The sequence below is a fragment of the Camarhynchus parvulus genome, chromosome 26 (genome assembly GCF_901933205.1).
Source record: "Camarhynchus parvulus chromosome 26, STF_HiC, whole genome shotgun sequence".
Lineage (NCBI taxonomy): Eukaryota > Metazoa > Chordata > Aves > Passeriformes > Thraupidae > Camarhynchus > Camarhynchus parvulus.
This window is the reverse complement of record NC_044596.1, coordinates 6,603,748-6,619,099: the sequence shown is the minus strand read 5'-3', so window position 1 is coordinate 6,619,099 and position 15,352 is coordinate 6,603,748. Positions and strand designations below refer to the sequence as shown.

General features: G+C 58.8%; 2 protein-coding genes across 3 annotated transcripts; one reads left to right on the top strand and one right to left on the bottom strand.

Annotated features, from left to right (window-relative positions):
- Positions 1 to 4: 4 nt before the first annotated feature.
- Positions 5 to 8,108, top strand: RHOC (ras homolog family member C). 2 transcript variants are annotated; one of them, XM_030965613.1, is made up of 6 exons: positions 5 to 65; positions 1,349 to 1,573; positions 6,243 to 6,400; positions 6,652 to 6,772; positions 7,065 to 7,195; positions 7,344 to 8,108. In XM_030965613.1, the coding sequence occupies exons 3-6, from the start codon at positions 6,245 to 6,247 to the stop codon at positions 7,515 to 7,517; spliced, it is 582 nt and encodes a 193-aa protein (XP_030821473.1). In that variant the 5' UTR covers positions 5 to 65; positions 1,349 to 1,573; positions 6,243 to 6,244; the 3' UTR covers positions 7,518 to 8,108. The 2 variants fall into 2 exon arrangements, with proteins under 2 accessions (XP_030821473.1, XP_030821472.1); XM_030965612.1 differs by having other exon boundaries at positions 1,349 to 1,613.
- A 778-nt stretch (positions 8,109 to 8,886) lies between these two features.
- MOV10 (Mov10 RISC complex RNA helicase) lies at positions 8,887 to 15,072 on the bottom strand. The gene is made up of 22 exons (XM_030965885.1): positions 14,939 to 15,072; positions 14,121 to 14,214; positions 13,892 to 14,025; positions 13,571 to 13,809; positions 13,249 to 13,489; positions 12,939 to 13,061; positions 12,697 to 12,850; positions 12,455 to 12,609; positions 12,158 to 12,334; positions 11,921 to 12,068; positions 11,669 to 11,830; positions 11,471 to 11,574; positions 11,141 to 11,238; positions 10,930 to 11,049; positions 10,739 to 10,841; positions 10,414 to 10,537; positions 10,144 to 10,335; positions 9,925 to 9,999; positions 9,688 to 9,813; positions 9,415 to 9,503; positions 9,140 to 9,261; positions 8,887 to 8,982 (listed from the first exon to the last, which is right to left on the bottom strand). The coding sequence occupies exons 1-21, from the start codon at positions 15,070 to 15,072 to the stop codon at positions 9,147 to 9,149; spliced, it is 2,907 nt and encodes a 968-aa protein (XP_030821745.1). The 3' UTR covers positions 8,887 to 8,982; positions 9,140 to 9,146.
- Between the last annotated feature and the right edge of the window lie 280 nt (positions 15,073 to 15,352).

Genomic DNA, 15,352 nt, shown 5'->3' with positions numbered 1-15,352 from the left:
CCGCGCGGGGACGGAGCCGGAGCGGGAGCGGGAGCCGGAGCGGGACGGGGCAGCGGCGCAGAGAGGTGCGGGGTCTGGGGGAGCCGAGCGGGGAGGGGATACTGGCGGGGTGGGGGGTGCTGGTAAGGAGTGGGGCCGGAGCGGGGGTCTGGGGGAACTGAGGTCTGCATTACCGGTTGTGATAGGGTCTGAGTTACTGGCGGAGTCTGGAGAAACAGGGCTTTGTGGTTACGGGTGGGCTTGGGGGAGCTGGGATCAGGGTGTACTCGTGGGGTTTAGAGAGATTGAGATCTGGGGTTACCAGTGGGATGTGGGGTTACCGATTCTGGTGAGGTGTGGGCTCAAAGGTGGGGTCGGTGCAGGGGTGGGGCAATGGGGCAGAGGGTGGGTGGCCCGGTAGGGCTGCTGGGTGGGGTGCAGCGGGACAGGGTGGGGTGGGTGTGCCTAGGGTGGGGTGGGGGTCCCTGGGTGTGGTGAGGGATGGGTCAGCTGTGCCTCAGTCAGGGCAGGTTGTCATTCCTTGAGGGTGGCCTTGGACTGTGGGTCCCAACTTGCAGCTGTTTCCCAGGCAGTGTCTGACATGGGGTGAGAGCCTGGGGGCTGCTGCCCCATCCCACATCCCTCCCCACAACCCCACTCCAGCAGTGTCCCCATGTACAGCCTTGCCCATGGAGTGGCCACTCTGTATTTTCTTCAGAAAGAGGGAAAAAAAGTTCCCTTTCCTTACTGCTGAGCTCATTCTTAAACATTTATATTAGGGGGGTTTGTGGGGAGGGGAAATAATTGTGTAATGTCTTAGGAGCAGGGGAGCATTCCAAAAGCATGACTGCGTGGCCTTTTCCAGTGCTAGCAGTCTGGCAGCCAAGTCCTTCAGTGGCCGCCAGCCTCCCTAAACTCAGCCCCAGCCTCTCAGCAGTCCCGGGAGAACGGGAGTGAGACCCCTGGGCTGCATCCTCCTGGGGGGCTGGGACCTAAACCCAGCCCAGGAGAACGGGACTGGGATCCCTGTGTGATCCCTGGGCTGCATCCTCCTGGGGGGCTGCAGCTGGGGCCTGGCTGAGCGCCCCAGGCTGACATCCCTGGGAAAGGGTTCCAGGGGACACTGGAGACTGGAGCTGGAGGATTGCCTGGCTGTGTGTCATGGGGGCCAGTTGCATTTTGTTTCTATTTTGCCAAGTGCTTTTGGTGTCCAAACAGTTTCAGTTTATGTCCAGCTCCTCCTCCTCAGCTCAGGTACAGACTGCATGAGATTTTGTCGATTTTCCCTTGCATCCAGGCTCCTGACAGCTACAGCTTCTCTGGGGAAACGTGTAAGTGGAAAATAAGCCAAGTCACTGTCTTCCAACAGGTTCTCAGGAGCATTTACCCAGGCTCAGCTCCCACCTTGCCGTTTGCACTGGAGAGGTGCATTGACATGAAAAGAAGCAGTTGTGTTAGCAATTGTTGATCGGCGCTGGGGCAGGCAGGCGTTGCCCAAGCACAGGCATCTGCTGAGATTGTGGCGTGTCATTTGGAGCTTTCAGCAAGACACTTGGCTACCGTGAGGCTGGGAAGGCTGTCACTACTGCAGGAGGTAAAATAAGAACATGGCATGATGTCCTTTGGAAAAGGAGGTAAGGGCAGGCAGCTTCTCCCTCAGTGCTCAAACACTTGTGGTTTGAGCTTTGTTTAGGCTTTCAAATTCTGCTGTTCCAAGTTCCTTTCTGTGTTTTGCTTGTGGATGTCTTTTGTGGGATTTAGCAATGAAAATGAGCCAGCCTGGTCACTCTGCTCCGGGTCTGGATCTGCACAGTTGCCCTTTGCCACTGGAGTGTGTGTTAAGCCCAGCCTGCTTGGCTGTGCCCAAAGAATATGTCCAAAAAAATGAGTGAGGTCTAAACTTGAGCACTGGGTTGAGCTCCTATTTTGACAATCACTTGTTTTGGATTTAGCAGGTCTATATCTATAGCAGGTCTATATCCAGGAGCCCACACTGCCCTGCCCATTGCACTTCCCCTTAGCATCACTGTTTGCTTCCAGCCCTTTTTGGAAATTTTTTCTGCCTTTCAACCTTAATGATTCCATGATTCTCTAGTAAGAGTCCCTCTGGTGCTTGCAGCAGTGGCTGAGACACTTGTCCTGTACTACCTTGGCCATGGCTTGGGTGTCTCAGCAAGTGAAATTCCCCACAGTGGGCATTCCTGTGGGGCTTTAATTTGGAAGTTTACTTGTTTTATCATTGTACCAGTGAGTCCAAACTGCTAAAGGCATTTCTGCAGTGGAACTGCCCCACAGCACTGGGGGTATCCTGTGGGGGTGTCCCTGCCAAGGGGCTGCTCCCAGCACAGCTCTCTCCCCCCAGCCCTGCCCAGAATTCAGAGCTGTGCCTCTGGCCAGGGCTGTGATCCCTGGTGTGACCGGTCTGACCAGGGTGGGGCCCTCAGCAGTGCTTGGGAATTTCTGCTGTAGAACAAAACCCCTCTGTTACCTCTAGGAAGTCGAGTCTGGCCAAGGAGGTTCATAGAAAGATTTCTGTCCCTGGTTGGAGCCCTTCAAAGCATTAACATCTTTCTCTGCAATTCCTGAGTCCCCTTAGCAGACCCTGGATGATGGACACATCCTGCTGCCAGAGGAATTCCCTATATCCTGCTCAGCAGGAACTGCACATTTTGAGGCACAAAGCTGTGAGAGACCAGCAACACAAGGGCTGCCCTGGAGCCTGGCTGATTTTATGGTGATGGCTTTAGAACAGTTGCTTGGAAAGTAGAACAGAGCAATCTGGGGTCGTGTTGCAGGTTTTTGGTGAGCTGGAGGAGATGCCTGCTCAGGATTTGGCTGGTGCTGGCAGTGGTGGCGCAGATTAAACCCACTGCTGTCCCTATGGGGGCCCAGCCTGGCTGCAGCAGCAGGTGCAGGGATGGGCACGGGAGCCCTGTGGGGCTTGGCAGTGGGAAATGCTGGCACACAGCTGCTGCTCCCTTTTGTTTTCTCCATGGATGAGCAGGAGGCATCTCCAGCGGGGCCCTGCGGGTGCTGCTCACACCCAGGAGCTGCCAGTGTGGGTTGCCAGCATGGTTGGGCAGTGCTGGCTGTGTATTGGGGTGCTTGGCTCCCCCCTCCCTTGCTGCCCGCGCTGGGGGATCAGCCCTGCACACGGGGGCGTTGCTGTGTCATGTTGAGCTTCTCATCCACCAGCACCCCCAAGTCCTTCCTCGCAGGGCTGCTCCTACTTAATTCTTCTGCATTTGTACTTGGGATTGTCCTCTTTGTCTTCATGAAATTGTCTTCATGTTTTCCCCTCTTTTTGTCTGCTCATAATTTGGCAACAGTGCAAACAGAATCCTCATCCCAGGGTCTAGCCTCATCCTGCTGAGCAACAAGAGCATCCCCTGGCAAAGAAGCTCATCTCTCCTGGAAGAGAGAGCTGCTGGCATCTGGTACTGGTGCTGTGCCAGATGCTGGGTCCAGGGCAGGACTGGGGCACCCAGCTGACCCCTCAGGCTCACAGCTCTTCCAGCCTCCTTGCCCTGCTCGCCTCTGCACACCAGCTCTGGATTAGTAATGGGCTATTTCTGGATGGCTCTCCTGAGTAATGGAATGAATTGTGCTGAGATTTTGGGTGGGGACAGCCTCTGCCCTCTGAGTCACCACTGGGCACCGCGCCGGGTCAGGACTGGAGCCGTGGGAAGGAGCCCTGGGTGGGGGACTGTGCTCAGCCCGGGGCAGCTGCTGTGCCCCTCTCAGGGCTGCACTGGGGCAGGAGCAGGGCCACGCTGGCTGGCTTTGCTTCCAACCCAATGCCTGCAGGCTGGGCGCCGACAGATCCTGCTGTCCATCTGGCTGTTTGTGTCCTTGGGTATCTCCTGCTCCTCACGCTGCAGATGTTGTCGGCTGCCTGTGCTGTGGGTTAGATACTGGCACGGCCCAAACTGCCTTTCCTCTTGGAGATAGGGAGTCACAAAGCAGCATATCATGTTTTGCTGTCGGCAAAGAAGTTTGTGTCCAAGTAAACAGGCTTTTTTCTCCCTGAGCTCTCTGTTTTCTGTGGTGTGGACATGCTGCTGGAGAGAGGATGAGCCTTTGGTCAGACAGGAAGGATGGTTTGCAACAAGAGTTGGACTTGTACATCTTGGAGCCTTGATGATTCTGTGGGACTGTGGGTTTGCCTGGCCCAGCTGGGCAGACAGGAGCAGCAGGGCCTGAGGAATAGGGGCAGGAGTGTCTCCCCCCCATTCTCAGCGCTTGCCTCCCTGGGAGTGCCCCTGGTTCCTTATAGGGACCCTTTGGAGCACCTTTTTCCTTTTTTCTCTGACTTCAGTGTTGCACAAATGTGCTCACCTTCCTGTAGACATGCTGCTCCACTGGGATGTGTGCCTGACACCGAGGATCCCAGCTGAGGAATGTCCCATCTCCTGGATGCAGCTCTTGATTTTCACTCTTCTCACCTTACAAGTGCCAGCTTTGTATTTTTATTAACAGCTCCAGAGCACTCAGCAGCCATGAACCATTCCTGCCTCAGCTTATGAGCCATAATGCTTGGAACCTACAAAGATCCTTAAAGCTCATCTTGGCTACAGCAGGGTCTGGTCTGGGATGGGTGAAAACTCTCTCTCTTTTGCCCGAACCATTGGGCAGCGTGAGTTGTGAAACTGGGGTGGTTCCCCGGGCTTTGTGTGACAGGGGTGACCTGCCAGGCACACGGATGAGACAAGCAGGTCTGCAGCCTGCCTTTGGAATGCCAGTCAGCCATTCAGGCTCATTTCCTAATCCTTTACTTGCAGCTAATTATGATGCAGCCAGACTCCTGCTTTACCCTTTTCCTCCCTCTTCTGTTGGCACAGGGTGAGGGTAGGATCACTGGGCCAGGGACAGATTCCTGGCCTTTGGTAAGGCTCTGTATGATAGCCCTGGTTAAAGGCCAGGCTTGTGATGTTCTGGCCTTCCCAAGGTGATCCTGGAGTGATCCAGCATGATCCACTCCCAGGGCTTGCAGCTCAATGCCTCAGCATTGGTGTGTGTGTCCTTCCCAGGGGGTTCTTTCCTGGGAACTGTGTGCTTCCAGCATGAATGGCTCCTTCCCACCCTGCTGCCTGGGCAGAGGGTTTGGAGAGGGATAGGGCTGAGGGGGAAAGCATGGAACATCCCTGCCTTCAGGAGAGGTTTCTTGGTCACCTGTAATTTCCCCCAGAGCCGTGTGAATTTTCAGGGATTAAACCCTGCCATGTCAGCCTGTGTCATTCCCAGGATCTCTGCAGGGACAGGGAGCTGGTGATGTGCTGAAGGCATGTGAGGAGGAGGACAGGCTCTTTGTACTGGGAATCTGGGGATGGAAAAGAGGTTTTGGTCACAAGGTTGGGAGGGATGTGATCCCGCTATGGCTGATTTTCTCATGCCTCGTTCAGATGCTGTGCCAGGCATTTTGTGGCATTGTCCTGGCCGGTTCCCAGGCTCAGCTGTAAACCCCTTTTGAAAGTGAGGGATGCAAAGGCATAGTTTTCCTTGCAGAACTGCATCCTTTTCCCGTGGGGCAGAATGCTGCTTGCTTTGTGTGGGGTTTCAGCTCTGTTTGCTGAGTGGTGACTGGCAGCTTCTCCCCCTGCCAGTGCCAGTGTCAGCTCTCTTGGTTCCATGGCAAAGGCTCCTTTTTCAGACAGGCTGGGATGAGGCCAGACTGTGCCAGGTGCCAGGCACAGAGGTCCTGCTTGTCCAGACCTCCAGGAGCTTGGCTTGGTGTGTTCCAGCTGCTGATCAGATTATTTAGGGTCTGGTGAGCATGCTGGGGTGAAATCTGAAGCACAGTTTCTACCCTGAAGAATTTATAATTTAAAATAAACCCAGCATGTGCATGGAACTCTGAGATTGTCTAAAATCCTGGTTACCTGGGTGGTAGCGCAGCAAACCCAGGGAGGGTTGGATGTCTGGGGAAGGCAGAGTGGTTTGTCACCTCCCACAAGGTCCCTGCGTGCAGCCACCAGCACTGACCACAGCTGGAATGGCTCTCCCAGCCACAGCAGCAGTGCTGGTGTGAATGGTTCCAGTCAGGCCAGTTCTTGTGGTGCCCATGAGTGATGTGTGTGGGAGCTGGAGGGGTGTCTGCAGAGCGTTGGGACCTGCTGTCCTGTCAGTCACTGGCCACTCACAGTGGGATGTGCCCAGGCGCTTGTGTCTGTATCTCCCAGGCTGTTGTGCACAGGAGTTTGGGGGGCCAGGAGCATGAAGTGCCTGTGCTGCTCTGTCCTGCTCACCTGCTTGTGTCCCCACAGCGATGGCAGCCATCAGGAAGAAGCTGGTGATCGTGGGAGATGGTGCCTGTGGGAAGACATGTCTGCTGATCGTGTTCAGCAAAGACCAATTCCCCGAGGTCTATGTGCCCACGGTGTTTGAGAACTACATTGCTGACATAGAGGTGGATGGCAAGCAGGTAAGGGCCGTTGTCATTCCTGTTCCCTTGCTCCATGTCCCCTGCTGGCAGTGCCACTGCCCAGTGCTGCTGCTGGTGTTGCTCTGCGTGCTCGGATGCACCTGCAGCGCACAGAGGAGCCCATGGCTCTGGCATTTCTGGGGCACCCTGAGCCTGGCCCAGTCTGAGGAAGAGCACAGCTCTACCTGTGGAAGATAAATCTGTCACTCATGGCCTGCAGAGCCACTGAGCCGTGTCCTTGTCCCCTGTAGGTTGAGCTGGCCCTGTGGGACACGGCGGGGCAGGAGGACTATGACAGGCTGCGGCCCCTCTCGTACCCGGACACAGACGTCATCCTCATGTGCTTCTCCATCGACAGCCCCGATAGCCTCGGTAGGGACCAGGGAGTCCCACAGGACTCGGTGCTGCTACTGAACCCCCTGGGGTCTGGGAAGCCCCCAGGCTGCCCCTCGAGGATGCCAGAGCCTTCTCTTCATCCCCCAGCCTCGTGTGCACTGCAGGGAAATGCTGGCAGCTTGCAGGCTGGGCAGAGGTGGTGGGAGAGGGAGGTTCTGTGGGGCGAGCTCTCCCTGCTCCAACGGGAAAAGCTTGGGGCTGGTTTCTGTGAGGAGGTTGTGGGGCAGCAGCCCCTCAGCTCATAGGATTCCACGTGTGCCTGTTGTAGAGAACATCCCTGAGAAGTGGACGCCGGAGGTGAAGCACTTCTGCCCCAACGTGCCCATCATCCTGGTGGGGAACAAGAAGGACCTGCGCAACGACGAGCACACGCGCCGGGAGCTGGCCAAGATGAAGCAGGTGGGGACAGCCCCAGGTCCCCAAGCCAGCAAGACACTTCTGCCCACACCAGATCCTGGCTGGAAGGGCTGCATGCCCCAAGGGCAGTTGTGTATGTGGAAACATTGCAGTTGCAATGTTTCCAAACCCTGTTTTTACTGCTTCCTAGGAGCCGGTGAAGCCAGAGGAGGGGAGGGACATGGCCAACAGGATCAACGCCTTTGGCTACCTCGAGTGCTCGGCCAAGACGAAGGAGGGGGTGCGGGAGGTGTTTGAGATGGCCACCCGAGCTGGGCTGCAGGTGCGCAAGAACAAGAAGCGCAGAGGCTGCCCGCTGCTGTGAGCAGCCCTGCTGGCAGCAGCACCTGCCTGCCCTGCCCGGGGGCACTGCTGGCACCCAGCCCCAGCAGCACCTCGTGGTGCCACTACCTGCCCCGAACCCTTTGCACCAGACTGCCACCCACGCTCACAGGGTGTCCCTGTGACATTCCAGGGCCATGAGGGGCCAGTGCCTTCAGCACCTGCTGCTCTCCGTGGGCCGGTGCTCGTGTTGCTCCGCATGTCGCCCCGTTTTGTACTGAGCTCCCTGGTTTTGCCTTTCCCACGGGCATTGCTGGGGTATTCCCTCTCTTTCCCCAGCTCTGGGCAGGTGCCACAGAAGCAGGAGGTGCCGGTCACAGCTCACGTGTGGGGTGTGCCAGGCCTGTGGTGTGCTGTGCCTGCTCTCCCTGGGCGTGCAGGCAGCACACAGCAGTGTTACAGACCTGCCCGGGCAGTTTCAGCCCTGTCTGAGCAGAGCTGGGCTCAGCTGCTGCCAGCAGCTCTCCTCCTGGGACCTGTGCCCAGCTCTGCCGGCATCGCCGCCTCCGAGTCTGCCTCGGCTGTGGGCTTGGCAGCGCTAAACCAACTGCATAATTGGGAGAATAAAAGCAAACTGGTATTTTAGTAATTGTAACTTCGCTTGTGTGGCATTCTTCTGGCTCTCCTTTGTGCTTCTCAGTGCTCCAGGCTCCTGCCTGGGCTCAGGGCCGTGTGCTGAGGGTGGGGACTTGCCTGGCCCCCAGCCCCTGTTGCTTTAGCTGCTGCTGGAGGATCAGGGCTCACTGCCCTGTACTTGCAAAAGAGCCAGGAAGCAGTTTACATGGGAAGGGCCAGGCAGGAGCTTCCCAGCTGTACCCAGTCCCTGCGTGATGGGCACTGCTATCACTGCTGGAGCCATCCTTCCTCTGGAGCAGGTCAGGGCAGGGCTGCAGTGAGCCTGATGCTGCTCTGAAGCCCTGTCTGTGTAAGCAAGGCCCACCTAGGACTCAACAGTACACTGCTTTTCTTTAAACATTTATTCAAGGGAAATAGAGTGTCTGCACAGCCATGCCAGCTCTCAGGCCAGGCAGCTGCCCAGTGGAGAGCTGAGCCAACCTGTCCCAGACCAGGTTCCGGCCTTCCCCAGTCACCCGTCACAGCAGCAGTGAGCTCCCCTGTGCACCCAGTGATGCTCTTTGGAGGCCAGAGCCTCCAGGCTTAAGCCTTTCACTGAATGGTGAGACCAGTCACAGAGAAAAGTTTTGCCACAGCCATATAAAAAAATTATTAAAATGGAGAGTTGTCCCAGTCTGGTGCTGGTGTGGGCTTCGTGGCTGGCAGCAAAGGCTGGCAGCACCTTCTGGTCCTGTGAGTTCAGCCCCATCTCCACAGGGATGCACAGAGCACCCCGGGACTGAGACAGAAAAAGCAGGAGCTGCTGCAGGCTTGGGACAGGCAGAGGGGGATGCACCTTCATGGGGCTTCTCCTCCCTTCCCAGGTGCATCTCCTGCAGAGAAACCTCATGGCAGAGCTGGCTCCTGACTCTGAGATGGAGACAGGCAAGCCCTAAGCAAAAACCTGGTTTAAGTCCTGCTGCATTTGGGGCAGGAGAAGCCTCCCAGTGCCCCAGCTGTTACCCTGGCCATGCTGCCAGCTCTGCTCACCTGGGTGCTAAACACTGAGCTGCAGTGCCTGGAGGTCGTTGGCGAGCCCGTCCTCAGCTGTGCCCTCATCCTCGTAGGGGTATCCAGTGTAGCCACCCTGTTCCTTGCAGTACCTGAGGAACCTGTAGGTGCAGAGCAAGGGGAGCATGGGCACGAGGCGGCACCGGCCCTGCTGTTCCGTGGCAGTGGGCACGGCCAGGCACCACGGGCTGGCAGCAGGAAAGGGCAGGTGCTGGTGGGCAGTGGCAGGGGCCAGGAGCACAGGAGCAGCTCACCTGAGCCAGTGGTGGTCCTTGCTGAGCACAGTAGGATTACCCACCACGATCAACAGAGCCTTGGCCCTGGTGATGGCCACATTAAGCCTCTGAAGAGGACAAGCAAGAGGGCTTTACCAGCTGCAACACCTCTCATCGTCCCGCAGCCCCAGCTGGGTGCAGGCAGCTCTGGTGGCATGAGCACCCAGAGCAGCTCTGCTCTACCTGCCTGTGAGAACCACAGGGAAGAGGGGGATGCCAAGGAAGAGGGGTCTGCTTGGGGCTAGGCGGTACCTTGGGGTTCTTGAGGAAGCCCAGCCTGAAGGTCTGGTCGAACTGGAGGTACGTGCTGCTGCTGCGCACGGTGGAGATGAGGATCACCTGCCGCTCCTGGCCCTGGAACTCTTCCACAGAGCCCACCTGGGGCAGGGACAACAGGTGAGGGCCAGGAGCACCCCTGGGCTGGGGCTGTCAGCGCTCCTTCTTCCTGTGGCATGGTGTGCTCCTCTCTGCTCCATGCCCAGGACCTACCTTCAACTGGCTGATGTCCGGCAGCTTCTGCAGATCGGGATCCAGGGAGGTGATGGCTTTCCGGATCTTCTCTACCTGAGTGGAGGAGTATGGCAAAATCCAGCCTCCACAGGGCCATCCTTGTGCCAGCCCTGGGGCTGCCCATCCATCCCAGTGCTCCCTGTCCCTTGGGAGGTCTCTGCTCTGCCTCTGCCCTGCCTGCAGAGCTGTGTTCCTCACCTGCTTCCTGTAGGGAGAGATGATGCCGATTTCCCTGGGGGACACACTGGGGCAGCTTCCCCTGCCCTGGCTCTGCAGCAGCTTCTTGAGGTAGTGGACCAGGACCTCAATTTCAGCTGTGTTGAAGAATGAGGGACTCTTGGCCTCTCTCTGGTCTTCCCCACAAACCCCGTGGAAGATGATGGGGAAGCCCTGGGGATGGAGAACATTTGGCTCTGCTCTGCCTGTGCCTCAGGAACCCCCTGGGTCAGTCCCTCCTGTGCCTCTCACTTTTTTGGGAAGCTCCTCCCAGGTACAAAAGAGATTCTGGATGTCAAGCCCGTTGCTCCTGCACACCTTCAGCTCATTGTCATAGAAGAGCTCGTTGGGGATCCTGAGAATGGCCTCGTGGGACCTGGGAGAGGCAGGACCATGCCAGGGTGGGTGCCATGTGGGTCCAGAGCCGTCTCAGGCACCGTGCACCCAGGACAGCAGGTGCACTCCCATCTCCCACACCAGCTGGGGCACTGTGAGGCTCTGGGGGACAGATCCTGGAGTGCCATGCTCACCAATCCCTGCCTGGCTTGACCCCTTCCTGCACTATCCCTGTCCCCACCTGTAGTTCCAGAGCAGTTTGGTGATGAACTGTGGGTCATATCCTCCACTCGACTTCTGGTACAAGGGGTTGTGCAGCATCAGCCTCTCCAGCAGCGAGGTGCCTGTGCCCAGTGATATCCTGTGGCTCCCCACAAGGCCACTCAGCCCCTGTGGGGTGCCCGCAGCACTCCCACTCCTCTCCCTACTCACCCAGACCATACTGGATTGCCAGTGGTGAGGTCAGGACGGGGCCCAGCTGCTTGGGGTCTCCTGCCAGCACCAGCTGCCCCCCATTGGGGTTGGTCTCCTCATGCATGGGAGCCAGGAGCCCTGGGAACAGGGAGAGCTCAGCGGGGAATGGGAGGGACCTCAGGCCGTGCAGAGAAGCTGGCCCTTGAGGCAGCAGGCGGGCACTGCTCACCCGCGATGGCGATGACGCTCTCCGGCTCTACCGCGTGGCCACACTCGTCGATGAACACGTGGGAGAAAAACCCAGGGGGGAAATTGGCTGACACCAGCCTGGAGGAGAGATGCAATGAGGCTGTTCTTAGCACCCTGCCCCACCTGACCATCCTTCCCCTCCTACCCTTCACCCTCATCCTCCCACAGAGGAGGGATTTCCCCCCCTGCTGCCTGCCCTGCTCCAACCCCTCCCGGCTGAGTCCCAGAGGGACTGCCTTCACAGCCTGGCTGCAAGGCAGCCCTGGCTCCCCCTGCCACAGATGCTGGGGACAATCCCAGCTCCTCTGACCTTCCTGCTGTCACCAGTGTGGTGATGATAATCCGGTAGTGCCTCAGTCTCTCCTTGCTTGGGTACACGTAGCTGCTCTGCTCATCATCCCAGTTGCAGCAGGGCTGGAGCACAGGCATTGGGTGAGGTCCCATTATCCTGGGGGATGCCAGCCCAGATGTGCTGTCAGGATTTCAGGGTGGAGGGGCAGGGACCTACCCTGATATCAGTGGGCACTTCCCTGTAGCTCCTGGAGCTGGCAATGAGCCTGTAGACATTCTGAGGGGCAATGTCCTTGATGATGCAATGGCACAGCAGGTCTGCAGCACTGTTGGAGGGGGCACAGGCCAAGATATGGGCATCCTTGAAGCATGTCCACACCTACGTGGGAAGAGGAGGTGACAGCATTGAGCCCCATGGATGAGAATGGGTAGCAATGCTCAGGGCTGGATTTGGGCACTGGCCACCCACCTGCTTGATGGCCTCCACCATAGTGACCGTCTTGCCAGTACCAGGGGGGCCAAAGATGAGGTATGGGGCTGGCCGGGACACCCCCATCACGATGTGGGTCACAGCTTTGCACTGCTCCTCGTTGGTCTCCAGCTTGCAGTTAAACCACCTGTGAGAGCAGAGGCTGCGCTGCCCAAGCCCCATCGCCTCCATCCCCTCACCCCTCAGACCCTCCCACCCTGCAGAACTGGGACTCACCGCGGCTGGAAGGGCCCTGAGAAGAGGGATTTGCGGCAGGAGGCGGAGGGGAAGAGGAGGCTGGACAAGCCCCGGCGTATGGCCAGCACTGCAGCCCGGTGCTGCACCTGCAGTGGCAGCCGGCTGAAGGTGAAGGTCACATCGAACTTCAAGTTCTTCACAAACTTCTTCTGCAGCCTGGGAAGGAATGGTGTGAGCAGGGCACGGGGCATTCTCCCATTCCCTCCTGGCCCTTTCCGACCCACTCCTGGCCTTTGGCATCTCTGAGAAAGGCTGCTGGGACCAGACACCACTCACTTGGAGGAGAAGCCCAGCCTGACCCTGTCCAGCTCCACGCTGTGCACGTAGCCCTTGTAGCGGATGAGCGGGGAGTGGTCCCGCTCGCTGCTCAGGTGGGCAAACAGGTGGTCCCCTCTCAGCAGGGATGGGCGGTTCTCAGCCACGCCAGGCACCTGTGCCAAAGGGCCAGTGTGATGCCAGGCACTCTGGGAGTGCCAGTGTTGTGCCAGCACCCCTCCTGTCCCTCAGCCCCCACGCACATCGAGAATCAGCAGTGCCCTCTCCTGCACCATGGTCACGTCCTGCATGTCGTAGCGACGGATGTCCACCTCCATCTGAATCTCCTCCAGGTGCAGCAGCAGCTGGAATTTCTGGTAGTAGTTCTCAGCCTGCAGAGGTGCTTCCAGCAGCGAGCTGAGGGCAGCAGCAATGTCATTGTGTCCCAGAGACAGCTTGGCACTCAAGGAACACCTCAGCATTGCTCTCAGCCCTTGGCACTCACCGCATGGCAGCCCAGCTGGAGCTGGCACTGGTGTTGGGTCCAAGCAGGATTGTGTCCTTGAGGCTCTTTGGATACTGGTAGGTGCCCAGAGGGATTTCCCTCTCCAGTTCGTTTTTCAGGGAGCTGGGTGGAGGGGACAGTAGTGCTTCAGGGACTAGATGGTGTCCCCAACCTCACTGTCACCAGCCATGGAGCAGGGTTGAAGCACTGTCCTGTGGTGCCAGGCAGTCAAGGAGCTGATCCTTGTCCTGGCTGGAGAACAGGCTGGGCCCCTCTGCTCAGGATGGTAGCAGGTGAGCTCATCACATACCTGTCAGGGGGGATGCCATCCTCGGTGATGACTGTGACATGGCGCTGGAGGCTGGCCTCGTAGGGCTGGAAAGGTGCTGAGGGCCCCAGGTCCTTGGCCAGCTGGCTCTCAGCAATGGCAGCGACGTAGCATGAGATGCTGAAGGACTCGTCTGGCTCCTTGGTGAACTCGAAGGACACCACAGCACTGAAGTGCCCATTGCAGGTGGTGAGGCACCGCACCTGGATGGGGTACATCCCACCTGCAGGGTGAAGGGGTGAGACTGGGTCCTGCATCCTCTGTGCTGGGCAGGGCACGGGGCAGGGGATGGGATGGACCCTACCTGGGTGTAGCAGCAGGGACTGGCCCTGCGCTGCCCCTTGCTCATCAGTGAAGGAGAGCTCCCGTGCCTGCTGCTGTGCCTGGAACCGCTGCAGTGTCACCACCTCTGTCCCACGGTTCTGCACCAGGACAGTGACTGTCCGGGACTCACCCGGCACCACTGGGAAGCGGATATTCCCGTTGCCCTGGTCATAGTCTGAGGTGATCTCCACCCCGTGCTTCCCACGAATGAGCTCAGCCCTGTGGGGAGGGAGGGTCAGGCTTTCCCAGCCGGGGTGGGGGATCCAAGGGACATGCCAAGGTGGGGTGCTGCTGGTCATACCACTGCTTGGCATAGCGCTGGGGCATTTGTGGAGTGGAGCTGAGCTGCTGTCCTGAGGCAGACGTGGACACGGATGTCTGTGCATTCCTCCTGGGTCGCCAGTACTGGTCTGCCACCACCACATGCCTCTTCACCTGCAAGGAGCAGCCAGAATCAGTGTGGCCCTGGGATTCTTCAGGGGGCTCCTGAGGGGCCAGTCCTGGTGGGCAGTGCCCCAGCATAAACTCACCTTGAATTTCACCACCTCTCCGCGCACCTGAACCTGGTGGGTTGTCCTCAGTGCAAACAACATGCAGGAAAAATTGGGCGTCTTTGCCTCAGTCCTGCAGAGATAAGGGAGACGGTTTGTGTGGGAGAGTGCGGCTCGGCTGCCACGGGCTCAGGCAGCTGGGGTGAGGCAAGTGGAAAGATGAAGCAGGACACTGAGGCTGCAGTGAGGGGGTTCTCAGCAGGTCCCCTCTGCTCCAGGAGAGGAAGAAGGGCTTCTCACTGGCCTGTGCAAATCTTACATCCCTGCTGGCTGCTCCAGCTGTGCCGTTGCTGTCCCAGCTATGCCACAGCCATTCCAGCTGTCCCACTGCATCACTGCCTGGCCCTGACAGCCACGCAGCCCCTGCCCCTGCCAGTGCTCAGGAGCTGAGCTGGCACCGGTGGTGGCTCTGCTAAGGTACAGCCACTGTGCTCCCAGCAGCGATGACTCCCCAGGTACCTCCTCCCAGTCCCACCAGTGCACCGAGCCCTGGCTTTGCCAATGATTAACAGTGACTTTGCATAAGGGCCAGTGTGATTGGTGTCAGCAGGGTGAGGTGGGGGAGTATGGTGGGCAGTGGGTGTCCAAGGCCATCCCCAGGCAGTTGCTGGGGGCCCATGGAGCTGGGGATCATCCCAGCAGGGCTTTGGTGAGACAGGTGAGTTTGGGGCTCCCAGTGGTGCTGCTGGGGACCAGTGACGCTGGCCAGGCACTGGGGATGCTGGCCCGGGGGTTGGGAGATGCTGGCCCGGGTCTGTCCCAGGTGATGTCGCCCGGGTCTGGCCGAGGGCTCTCACCTGCTGCGGAACTCCTGGTTGTAGATGGTCCGCAGCGTTTCCCGCAGGCTCGCCTGCTCCCGGCCCGTGTCCTGCAGGAACTGCACGAATTGACACCCCCAGAGACTGGCCTCCGCCACGCTGAACCGCGGCATGGTCGAGCCGAGCCGAGCCGTGCCGTGCCGAGATGGTGCCGCGTCCGGGAGTGCCAGGTTAAGCCAGGCTGGGCTGGGCTGGGCTGGGCTGAGCCAGGGCTCGTCGCGCAGGGAGAAACGAAAGCGAAAGAGGCCGTGGGGCCGCGGGCCCGCCCGGCTGGGGCGGATCGGGCTGGCAGGGGACAGCCCGGGGCAGCAGCGGGGGGGAGAAGGGCCCGGAGGCAGGCACGGAACAAGGCAGTCTGCAGGATGATTAGCTAAAGATTTGGAGAAGGACAGA